General features: G+C 51.0%; 1 pseudogene and 1 gene segment (V, D, J or C); both read left to right on the top strand.

Moving 5' to 3' along the window:
• Positions 1 to 1133: 1133 nt before the first annotated feature.
• LOC133751710 (immunoglobulin heavy variable 3-66-like) lies at positions 1134 to 1789 on the top strand (annotated as a pseudogene).
• Positions 1790 to 11221: 9432 nt separating this feature from the next.
• On the top strand, positions 11222 to 11818 carry LOC133751711 (Ig heavy chain V-A2 region P-MU-3-like). The segment is given in 2 exon segments: positions 11222 to 11326; positions 11430 to 11818. Coding segments are annotated over 2 exon segments (435 nt in total).
• The last annotated feature ends 1208 nt before the right edge of the window (positions 11819 to 13026 follow it).

Here is a 13026-nt window from a genome sequence, read left to right on the forward strand (position 1 = left end):
TCAGAGTCATGGCTACAGAACAGGGAAGAGGGGGAACACAGGGTGGCTGACACCAGGGCACAAAGCACCACTCAGAGGCGGGAATAATTCTGCCCACAGCACAGTGGGCTGACTCAGTTCACCACAACCCACACCAGGTTCCACGAATAATGAGAATTGAGGCCTCCAGGACTCCCATCAGAGTGATGGAAAGGAGGTGGAAATGTGCATGACACTGGGTTGATCTGTGCCCATTTCTAGACACAGAGATTCCAATAGCACACAAACCCCACTACCATGTACAGTGTTCTGTGTTCAGGAACAGTTTTAAACTAAGGAAAAGGATGAATAGGAAACAAAACATAGTTAACCTTTAAAAATCCACTTGCAGTCCTTCATCTGTTTAAAAGTGGGTGTCAGGCATTAAGACAAAATTGTCTAAGTCCACACTAGGGAGACCCGTGTTCCATCAGAGAACGGACTGAGTCCAGCCTCACGGCTTCCCACACTTTTTCCTCATAATGCATCATGGGAAACTGTAGATGACGCTGCAAGCGAATGAGCCCCTACCCCTGACGTTGGAAGTACAGACACAGTTTCTTGCTCCAGGGTTCAGAAAGACTAACTCCTCGATGTCATAGGCATGTGGGATGTCTGGGGCTGTCAACCCAAAGGCAGAAATCTCCCATTGTCACCTATTCTGTCCATCTCTACATTTCTGTATCTCTCACCCCTTCTCTCTCTATCACTCTTCCAATGTCTTTCATACAGATGATAAGGAAACAATGGTTATTTAAATAAATGAGGGACATGACATTGCTAACACTGGATATTAAGGGTACACACTTATTAAAATGAAACAAGGTATTTGCCTTCAACTTTTTAAAATAATGGTAACATAAAAATTCATATGATCTGAATAGTATCACAGCCATCACCCTACACACCCAGGACACCCACATCTGTCCTGGGCACTGTCCTGTCTGAGGCGTCTGAACCCAGGGCTGGCTATATAGGGGCAGCACATGCAAATAGGGCCTCCCTCTGCCCATGAAAACCAGCCCAGCCCTCACCCTGCAGCTCTGGCACAGGAGCTCCAGCCACAGGACTCCCACGTGTCCACTCAGTGATTGCACTGAACACAGACGCTCACCATGGAAACTGGGCTGCGCTAGGTTCTCCTGGTCGCTGTGTTCAAAGGTAATGATGGAGAACGCGGGTCACTGAGTCTGGGAGAGGACGAGAGTGAGAGACAGAGAAAGTGTGAGTGACAGTGTCCTGACCATGTCGTCTGTGTTTGCAGGTGTCCAGTGTCAGGAGCAGCTGGTGGAGACCGGAGGAGGCCTGGTCAAGCCTGGGGAAACCCTGACACTCACCTGCAAAGCCTCTGGATTCACCATCAGTAGCTACTACATGTGCTGGGTCCGCCAGGCTCCAGGGAAGGCGCCAGAGTGGATCGGATACATTAGTAGTAGTGGTAACACATACTACGCGAGCTGGGCGAAAAGCCGATGCACCATCTCCAGAGACACCAACCAGAACACGGTGTCTCTGAAAATGACCGGTCTGACAGCCGCGGACACGGCCACCTATTTCTGTGCGAGAGACACAGTGAGGGGCCCTCAGGCTGAGCCCAGACACAAACCTCCCTGCAGGGGCGCGCGGCTCCACTAGGTGGCGCACAGGACACACTGAGCAGACTCAGACCCAGGCCCAGATGCATTGGGAGGTGAATCACTGGCTCTGGTCTGGAAATTGGGGTTTGTGGTCCTCTGAATCGAATTTCCTACATTCCGATCTGGATGGATGATTCTGTCCCTAACACCGATCACTGAGCAGAAGTTTTGGTATCACGTAAAACGTCACATGAAGAAAATGGAGTCGTTTCTGGAGGAATGAATGACATCTCTGGGTCCCCAGCGTCTGAGACCTGAGGGAGCTCTGGGCACCCGGGGAGTCTTTCCCGGTCTGAGTCTCCAGATAGTGCCCCGTGGGATTCTCTGATGACGCCATCTGGGAGCCCGCTGAGAGCCCAGGGGCAGTGTAGCGCCGGTCAGGGGCTATGAATGCTGCAGTGTTTCACATCCATCCCCTCCCCTCCTGCACAGCTGGGCCCCTGAGGGGCAGAGCTGACCCCGTGGTCCTGTTCCCTGGGGCTCCCGTGTCCATTCTCTGCAGCTATGCCCCCGGCTCCCTTTTCACTTCCTCACCCTGAACTCACAGGTGGAGGTCCACGTGGTCCAAATCCCAGGTCAGGGATTAACCTGCAGCTCAGGGCTGGCTCAGGCTGTGGCTCCGAGAAATCCTGCTTGCATTTCCTCACTCACGTCTCCTGGGATCCCCGGACCTGCACTCATTTGCAAGCAGAGGTGGACGTTGGTAGTGCAAGGGGTCAGACTGATGGAAAACACTGGGTGTGGAGTGGTCTTGTTCCCCACACTCTGCTGGCCTTGTCTCCATCTCAGGGAGACCAGCAGGGGGGACAGCCCAGTGACGTCTGCACTAGAGTCCAGGTGGTTCTGGACTGTGTCCCTGTGAGTCCAGCAGGATGATCCAACCCTGGAGCGGCATCCGTGCTGCCTGAAGGGCCTGCCCCAGAGACTGTGTGTCCAGAGACCCCGACTCCTTCCTCCTTGACTGCCCGCACCTGTTCTCAGCCATGCTCCTCCTTCTGTGGAAGCAAAATTGTCCTTGCATCTCTCAACTGTGTCATCACCAGGAATGCACAAATTTTCTGCTCTTCACCTTGATAACTGCATCAACCCCATGTGCTTACTAAATGTCTCCTGCAAAAATGCAATTGTTCTCCTATGTAGGATTCTTACAGAAACTGAAGCACTTCACTCAGCTGATTAGAAATGACTATTTCTGAGAGGTTTCATCTAAATCCAGAGACACACGTGAGTCTTTGTTATAGGTGGGAATAATGCAGTGGCTGAGTGTTGCTCTTTACTGTTTTATTATGCCTGTTAGTACCATCATGCAGTTCCCCATAGGAAGGTGTATGGAGCACAAAGGTTTATTGAGCTCACAGCTGTAGATGCTGGAAGTCCAGGATCAGACAGTGAGAATGTTTTGCCGTCCGGCATCCTAATATTGTGAACATCACGGCAGTCATCAGGCATCCTAATATTGTGAATATGGATGGGAGGGACCCCATCCCCACACAGGACGTCAGACGAGACCAGGGCTGACTCTAGTAGCACTGTGCTCTGTGCTGAAGCTGGGGACCCAGGAGATCTACTGTGATCTCCTCCATAGCAAATGCCTCAGAAGTGAACAATCTATTTATGTAAATATCCAAACCGTGCACCCCCTGCCAGTGCTGTTACATTGGGTCCATGCTCAGCACTGATGCTGTGAGGACAAACCACATCCACCCCCCCCCCAGCAGGCTACTCCCAGCATTTCGTGTGGTCCTGTTCAGGGCACTGGACCTCAGATTCCTCCATGAGGCCCTGATGTTGAATAACTCATGGCGTGGAGTCGTCACTGGATGCACTCCCCAGAGACGATGCCATTCCACGTCCCCCAGGCACCTGTGCTTGTTTTACTCAGTGGTGGTCAGTGTGGGGGGTGCCGGGGGCAAGGAGACCTGATCAGACCTCCTGACTCAGTGTTCTGCTGCAAGCAGGGGCTCCAGCTGTGTGGCCCTTCCACCTGTCCTTACCCTCCTGCAGAGGAAGAGCCCACCCCTCCACCAGGTCCTCCCCCTCCTGCTGCTGGACCCTGTCCCTGACTGTCACTTCCCCACATGCCATGGTTCTCCTCCCCAGTCCTCAGCTTGGGGGTGGAGCCATCCCCTGAAGGTGCAGACTTCTGTGTCTCGGGGGAGCAGTGCTGGCACAGTGTCTGGGGTGGCCTCTGCTCGCTAACATTTTCTACAGGATCCCACCAGGACATTGGTCAGGATGGTTTCCTCCTGCAGGTGAATCACTTTTTCACACAGTGGACACAGAGGAGCAGGGTCTGGGGTATTGAGGCTGAGGATGCTGTTCCTGCAGAGCCGTGAGCAGAGCCAGCACTGCTTGGTACGCGTGTGTGGTCTCTCCCAGCTTAGCAGCTGCAGGCTGCATGTTAGGTGGAACTTACCCTCCATACTCGACCACACAGAGCCTTCCATCCTACAGGTAGGGACTTCACCACCAAGAGATCCATCTCATTATGGGAGGGCTCTAGGGAGGGGACAAGGCCATGAGGGTTGCTGCCTGCATTGAAGGCAATACGACCCTTAGAAAGATCCTTCAGGCCAGTATTGCAGCTCACTAGGCTAATCCTCCGCCTGCGGTGCCAGCACTCCAGGTTCTAATCCAAGTTATGGCGCCGGATTCTGTCCCAGTTACTCCTATTCCAGGCTAGCTCTCTGCTGTGCCCCAGGAAGGCAGTGAAGGATGGCCCAAGTGCTTGGGCCCTGCACCTGCATGGGAGACCAGGAAGAAGCACCTGGCTCCCGGCTTCGAATCGGCACATCGCGCGTGCCATGGCCCACCAGCGGAGGCGGCCATTTTGGGGACAAACCAACGGAAAGAAGACCTTTCTCTCTGTCTCTCTCTCTCTAACTCTGCCTGTCCAAAAAAAAGAAAAAAAAAAGAAAGAAAGAAAGGAAGACCCTTCAGTATATCAAGTTTTAAATTTCACTGATCACACATGAATCAGAGAGGAGAACAAGTAAAAGAGAGATGTTCCCACACTGCACTTTCCCAAATGTCACTGTGGCCAGGTCTGCTTCCCAGCCTCGCACAGTTTCAGGACAACAATCAGGCGCATCCACAAGCCTGACAGGCCCCAAATATCCTCCCATAAACTTCTGGGTCCTGGGGCTGCAGGAGCAGGAATCTGGTACTGGGACCCAGAGCCACATAGGAGACCCTGGCAGTCCCCTAGGGGATGTGTGCATCTTAAACAGTGCAACTTTCAGTTTATTATTTCCTTCATTTCCATGAAATTTGATGGCACCGTTAAGACTAATGTACTGCTTATTTGTGCAAAATATCACATTCTTACTCTGCTTTACTTTCAGTTTCATTCTTACAAGATTTACAGATATTTTGGTTAAAAACTAAGAAAAACTCATTCACCTGGGCCCCACAGAACCCGCAAACTCAGGGCCGTCGACTTCTGCCACAAAACCTGCACGTTGTGCAGGGCTGAACTGGATGAATCCATTGTGAATGAGCACAAAGGGGCTCAGGCCTTAATGTGACTGGAGGAGGTGGGCCGGGGGCTGGGTGACACAGGGGCAATGGGCAGCAGCAGTGGATGTGATATTTGCTCTTGGCGTAGGTGTGATGAGGAGTGAGAGGCACAGGTGAGTCGCACTCACCACGGGCACACTTTAAACATGTGCAGCTCCCTCTGTATCTATCACAGCTCGACAGCATTGCCCATGGAAGCAAAACTGACCAGCAGAGAAATTGTGAAGAGCAGACAGACAGACAGACACCGGCACGTGGAACACCACACTAAGATGCACCTGCGTGAAACCTGGTCCCATGTGCATCTCTCTGTCAAAAACAGAACCCAGCAAAAGAGCTCCTTGTTTGCTGCTGGCAGGGAGTTCTGCAGACCTCCCCAGGAAGCCCCCGTGAGTGCTGAGGGTGGACTGGGGGAGCAGCTGAGTCCTGCGGTGAGGGGCGCAGATCAAGGTGCTGGGGACTCCTCTGTCCACACTGGAGCTGGGGACACATCCACACTGTGCTGATGATTTCTCCTGTGCTGTTGATATGGACCAAGAGCTAAGGGAACCCATGAATACACGTTATATGTCCATTCAGATAAAAGGACCAAGACAGGGTTCAGTGTGCAATGAGAGCACACAATTTATCACTCGTCCCATATATGAATACTGACAGACTACCCCGGGACACTCTCATCAGTCTGGGCACTGTCCTGTCTGAGGCGTCTGACCCCATGGCTGGCTATGTAGGAGCAGCACATGCAAATAGGGCCTCCCTCTGCCCATGAAAACCAGCCCAGCCCTCACCCTGCAGCTCTGGCACAGGAGCTCCAGCCCCAGGACTCCCACGTGTCCACTCAGTGGTCGCACTGAACAGACGCTCACCATGGAGATTGGGCTGCGCTGGGTTCTCCTGGTCGCTGTGCTCAAAGGTAATGATGGAGAACGCGGGGCACTGAGCCTGGGCGAGGACGTGAGTGAGAGTCACAGAGAGTGTGAGTGACAGCTTCCTGACCAGGACGTCTGTGTTTGCAGGTGTCCAGTGTCAGGAGCTGGAGGAGTCCGGGGGAGGCCTGGTCACTCCTGAGGTATATATGACACTCACCTGCAAAGCCTCTGGATTCAAAATCAGTAGCTACGACATGAGCTGGATCCGCCAGGCTCCAGGGAAGGGGCTGGAGTGGATCGGATGGATTAGTAGTGGTGGTAGCACAGACTACGCGAGCTGGGTGAATTGGTGAATCATCATCTCCAGCGACAACGCCCAGAACACGGTGTCTCTGCAAATGACCAGTCTGACAGCCAGGGACAGGGCCACGTATTTCTGCACAGGAGGCAGAGTGAAGGCCCCTCAGGCTGAGCCCAGAAGCAAACCTCCCTGCAGGGGCGCGCGGCTCCACCAGGTGGCGCACAAGACGCACTGAGCCCAGATTCTGGTCCTGCTCAGGAGCAGAGGGAGATGAAGCCCTGGTTTCCTGTAGAGAATTGCGGTTTCCTCTCCTCTTACAGTTTTGAGGGAAGACTTCTCCTTTTATGACTCTGTCCCTCCACTGACTTCACTGACGTAGAGAAGTTTGATGTGACAGGAAGAAGTCCTATATGAACACATTCAGGTTCGTGAACGTTGACAGTGGCCACCAGGATCAGAGATGTGGGACGATCTGGGGACCTCGAGAGTGTTTTCCCGTCTGACTCAGGACAGCATTCTCAGGACGCTGCCGACTTTAGGACAATTTTAGTTTTCCCTCAAACCCAGACAGACCCGAGCCAGAGTCTTGATTTGCTACCTCAATTGTTTAAGTCGTCCCATTCTCCTGTCAGAGTAGCCTGTGTGCTGAACTGAACCAACCGTCTTATTTTAAACTGTGGGTGTTCCGCATTCACTTTCCACAGACTTTATACCCAATCTCCATTTCCCCTTTAATCCTGGAACAGTCTGTGGTCCCTGTGTGAGCGTCACAGCTCTCAGGAATGTACTTGCAGCTCAGCTGTGTCTCAGGCTGAGCTTCTGCAGGCCCCTGGGAAGCCTACAGGGACTTCCTCATCCTCTAGGTCCTGGGACCCTCCTGTGGGGCTCCTGCCTGAACTCAGGAGGGAAATGCTCTGGACAGTAGCAGTCAAGGTCATAACTGAGTGGAAAGTGTTGGGTGTGCACTTCCAGCTGATCTGGTTCTGCTCCAGTGTCGTGGGACCCCTGCACCTGCTGTGGATCAGGGAGAGCAGACAGTGGGACACACAGTGGCTGTGCACTCTGGGGCTGGAGTCCACATCACGGGGAGCTGTGTCTGTGGCTCCAGCATGATGACCAGTGTCCTGAGGCTGAACCACAGCTGCAGGAAGAGCCAGTCCCAGAGACCATTTGTCCAAGTCTCTGCTCTTCAGTCCATGTCTATGCTGACTGGCGTCATCAAACCATTTGGATTCTTTCATCAGTATTAGAGAGGGAGACACCCAGACTGCATATAGAGTACTGGACAGAGCCCATTTACACGCTTTCCCATACTTGTAACTGACAATGCACCCTGGAAGACAGTAGATGGTGGATGTGTTATGAGGCTCCGTCACCAAGGTGGGAACACTGATGCAGTTCTATGCTCCTGGGTTCCAGCTGCCAAGGCTTGAGTACACTGCCTTTATTTATCATCGCCATAAACATTGGCAAACACAACACCAGTATTCAGAGATCTGCATCTTCATGATTGGTCATTTGTGCCTTTTCATATTCATAAATGTTTGATAAATAAGAATTGAGTATAGCTCTATGAGGTACAATGATATGTGTGGACAGAATGAATGCATATTGAGTGGAATTATGAAGTCAGACTTGCTGACACGTTCATACCACAACACATGTTTTTGGTGGAGTTCAGCTGTCTCCTGCTCTTAGGAGTTTCCACGCACAATATTCTCTTAACTGCTGTCCCCATGCTGTGCACTAGTAGACCCCTCAGTGTGTGGATCCTGTGGGACTGGAACTCTGACCTTGCTCCAGCGTCTCCTCTGTTCCTCCCTCGCTCAGACGTTGGTCTTCACCATCGTGCTTCCTGCCTCTGTGCCTTCATCCTTTTAGCCCACGTAGGTAGCATCACACATTATGTGTCTTCCTGTCCTGGATGGTTAGCAGAGTGTACTTTTACTCATATATTATCCTAGGCACATTATTCTCCAGGATCATCCAAGTTGTCCAAAATTACAGAAGTCTTACTATGAACTGCTTATAAACTTCCTTTTAAAATATAACTTTGGGCCGTTGCCGTGGCTTAACAGGTTAATCCTCCACCTTGCAGCAACGGCACACCGGGTTCTAGTCCCGGTTGGGGCGCCAGATTCTATCCCGGTTGCCCCTCTTCCAGGCCAGCTCTCTGCTATGGCCCAGGAAGGCAGTGGAGGATGGCCCAAGTCCTTGGGCCCTGCACCCGCATGGGAGACCAGGAGAAGCACCTGGCTCCTGGCTTTGGATCAGCGCGATGCGCCGGCCACAGCGGCCATTGGAGGGTGAACCAACGGCAAAATGGAAGACCTTTCTCTCTGTCTCTCTCTCTCACTATCCACTCTGCCTATTAAAAAAAATATGTAACTTTGTCCATTTCTTCATTTTCCATTCTTGCTTCCACGAAGATGTCACTGGATCATACGTGTGAACTCTTTTGAATGACGGTGCTTTAAATGATCAAGGAACTGCAGAGGTGTTTGCCACAGTGACTGCGGATCCCGTGGTCACCTCCCCGGGATTTCATATTCATTGTACCATGCAACGGTGTTTGAAGATCATGTAATAATTCTATTTCTAGTTTTTGATGCTTTTCCACACGGTTTTACTAATTAACCTGACACAGACTTGTACCAGGGTTATCATCTCTCTCTACCTCCATAAAACCTGTCAGCTCTGGTTTGTCTGATAATACTCATTCTAACGGGAGGGAGGGGATGTCTCATTGTGCTTCTAACATGGACAAACATGATGGCCCCAGATTTGTACATTTTATATGCTTGCCTTTATATCTTCTTTTTAAAATTAATAGATGTAACATAAATTTTAAAAATTATCATTTTATTTAAAAATTTGTCTTTATGTATTTGCCCAAAACCACAGAGAGACTGGCAGTGATCTTCTAACTCCTGGTCACTTCCCCGATGGCTACAAAAGCTTCAGCTGGTGAAGCAACAGCCAGGTGCTTGGAATTCCGTCCAGGTCTCCACGTGGGAGTACTAGGAACTTCACCTACGGCCTCCCAGAGGGGCTTAGACAGGAAACTGAAACTGGAACCAAGCTAGGACACAGCACTAAGCATCCTGATGTGGGAGGTGGGAATCCGACAGGCTAACTCCAGTGCTGCTCCCGTCACCACCTTGTCAGTCACTGCATTTAAACAAAGGATTTCTCCCCTTGGGATTCAGTTGCTTAAGATCATTCAACATTGGGAAATAGGCTCCTAATCATATGTATAATTAATCTTCCATTTATTGTAAGTATATATTTTATTTTAGAGACAGTGTTACAGCAAGAGAGGAAGAGACCAACAGATGGAGAGAGAATCTTCCTTCCACAGGTTTCCTTCCTGAATGGCTGCAAAGGCTGGGGATGGCTGAGCCTAATTTAGGAGCTTGGAATTTCCTGCAGTTTCCCACAGGGCTGGAAGGGGACAAACACTTGGGACATGGTAGACAGTGATCACCATTGCACTGCCTACCTCTGTGAGTTCAAGCTTGTGGACTACATATACAACTAATGTCACATACTGTGTGTCCACATGTAGCGGGATTATTTGTTAGCACATTATGCTCCACCTGACCCACGATTCCTAATGACAGAACAATCTCCTTCTTAATACTGAAGAATATTCCGTGTCCAAATGTGAAAGAATCCATTCACTGTTTTATGCACACTTGCTCTTTTTAGACTGAACTATTGTGAACAAAGCTGCACTACATGAACCCAGGACTGCGGGTGAATTGTGACACAGTGACGTCTACCCAGCGCTTGACCTGAACTCAGAGTCATGGCTACAGAACAGGGAAGAGGGGGAACACAGGGTGGCTGACACCAGGGCACAAAGCACCACCAAAGGCGGGAATAATTCTGCCCACAGCACAGTGGGCTGACTCAGTTCACCACAACCCACACCAGGTTCCACGAATAATGAGAATTGAGGCCTCCAGGACTCCCATCAGAGTGATGGAAAGGAGGTGGAAATGTGAATGACACCGTGTTCATCTGTGCCCATTTCTACAACACACAGATTCCAATAGCACACAGACCCCACTACCATGTACAGTGTTCTGTGTTCAGGAACAGTTTTAAACTAAGGAAAAGGATGAATAGGAAACAAAACATAGTTAACCTTTAAAAATCCACTTGCAGTCCTTCATCTGTTTAAAAGTGGGTGTCAGGCATTAAGACAAAATTGTCTAAGTCCACACTAGGGAGACCCGTGTTCCATCAGAGAACGGACTGAGTCCAGCCTCATGGCTTCCCACACTTTTTCCTCATAATGCATCATGGGAAACTGTAGATGACGCTGCAAGCGAATGAGCCCCTACCCCTGACGTTGGAAGTACAGACACAGTTTCTTGCTCCAGGGTTCAGAAAGACTAACTCCTCGATGTCATAGGCATGTGGGATGTCTGGGGCTGTCAACCCAAAGGCAGAAATCTCCCATCGTCACCTATTCTGTCCATCTCTACATTTCTGTATCTCTCACCCCTTCTCTCTCTATCACTCTTCCAATGTCTTTCATAGAGATGATAAGGAAACAATGGTTATTTAAATAAATGAGAGACATGACATTGCTAACACCGGATATTAGGGGTACACACATATTAAAATGAAACAAGGTATTTGCCTTCAACTTTTTAAAATAATGATAACATAAAAATTCATATGATCTGAATAGTATCACAGCCATCACCCTACACACCCAGGACACCCACATCTGTCCTGGGCACTGTCCTGTCTGAGGCGTCTGAACCCAGGGCTGGCTATATAGGGGCAGCACATGCAAATAGGGCCTCTCTCTGCCCATGAAAACCAGCCCAGCCCTCACCCTGCAGCTCTGGCACAGGAGCTCCAGCCCCAGGACTCCCACGTGTCCACTCAGTGATCGCACTGAACACAGACGCTCACCATGGAGATTGGGCTGCGCTGGGTTCTCCTGGTCGCTGTGCTCAAAGGTAATGATGGAGAACGCGAGGCACTGAGTCTGGGAGAGGACGAGAGTGAGAGACACAGGGAGGGTGAGTGACAGTGTCCTGACCATGTCGTCTGTGTTTGCAGGTGTCCAGTGCCAGTCGGTGAAGGAGTCCGGAGGAGGCCTGATCAAGCCTGGGGAAACCCTGTCACTCACCTGCACAGTCTCTGGATTCTCCCTCAGTAGCTATGCAATGAGCTGGGTCCGCCAGGCTCCAGGGAAGGGGCTGGAATATATCGGAATCATTAGTAGTGGTGGTAGCGCATACTACGCGAGCTGGGCGAAAAGCCGATGCACCATCTCCAGAGACACCAACCAGAACACGGTGTCTCTGAAAATGACCGGTCTGACAGCCGCGGACACGGCCACCTATTTCTGTGCGAGAGACACAGTGAGGGGCCCTCAGGCTGAGCCCAGACACAAACCTCCCTGCAGGGGCGCGCGGCTCCACCAGGGGGCGCACAAGACGCACTGAGCCCAGATTCTGGTCCTGCACAGGCGCAGAGGGAGATGAAGCCCTGGTTTCCCGTCAGGGATTTGGGGTTTCCTCTCCTGCAACAGTTTTGAGGGAAGATTTCTACTTTTTGATTCTGTCCCTGCCAACTTCACTGACGGAGAGAAAGTTTGATGTAAAAGGAAGAAGTCCTAAATGAACAGTTTGTTTCATGGACAGTGACTGTGGTCACCAGAATCAGAGATGTGGGAGTACTGAGGGCACTACTGAGTCTCTTCCAACCTGACTCAGGACAGCACCCTCAGGGCACTGGAAGCTTTGGGCAGTTTCAGTTTTCCCTGTATAACCAGGGACAGCTGAGACAGGGTCTTTGATCTGATAAACAGCAACTATTTCCGTCATCCCACTGCTGCCAAAACGAGCAAGTGTGCAACTGAACCAACCTTTGACCTTACATGTGGGTGATCCACACTCACTTTCTGCAGACTTTATAGCCCATCTCCATTTCCCCTTTGATCCTGGAACAGTCTGTGGTCCCTGTGTGAGCGTCACAGCTCTCAGGAATGTACTGCAGCTCAGCTGTGTCTCAGGCTGGGATTCTGCAGGCCCCTGGGAAGCCTACAGGGACTTCCTCATCCTCTAGGTCCTGGGACCCTCCTGTGGGGCTCCTGCCTGAGCTCAGGAGGGAAATGCGCTGGACAGGAGCAGTCAAGGTCATAACTGAGTGGAAAGTGTTGGGTGTGCACTTCCAGCTGATCTGGTTCTGCTCCAGTGTCGTGGGACCCCTGCACCTGCTGTGGATCAGGGAGAGCAGACAGTGGGACACACAGTGGCTGTGCATTCTGGGGCTGGAGTCCACATCACAGGGAGCTGTGTCTGTGGCTCCAGCATGATGACCAGTGTCCTAAGGCTGAACCACAGCTGCAGGAAGAGCCAGTCCCAGAGACTATTTGTCCAAGTCTCTGCTCTTCATTCCATGTCTATGCTGACTGGCGTCATCAATGCATTTGGAGTCTTTCACCAATTCTGGAGGGGGAGATATACAGGCTGCATATCTGAGTGCTGGACAGAGCACATTTACACTCTTTCCATACTTGTAAGTGAAAATGCACCCTGAAGATAGTAGATGATGGATCAGTTATGAGGCCCCGTGAACAAGGTGTGAATGCTATTGCAGTTCCATGCTCCTGGGTTCCAGCTGCCAAGCCTTGAGTACACTGCCTTTATTT

This window comes from Lepus europaeus, chromosome 22 (assembly GCF_033115175.1).
Source record: "Lepus europaeus isolate LE1 chromosome 22, mLepTim1.pri, whole genome shotgun sequence".
Taxonomy (NCBI): domain Eukaryota; kingdom Metazoa; phylum Chordata; class Mammalia; order Lagomorpha; family Leporidae; genus Lepus; species Lepus europaeus.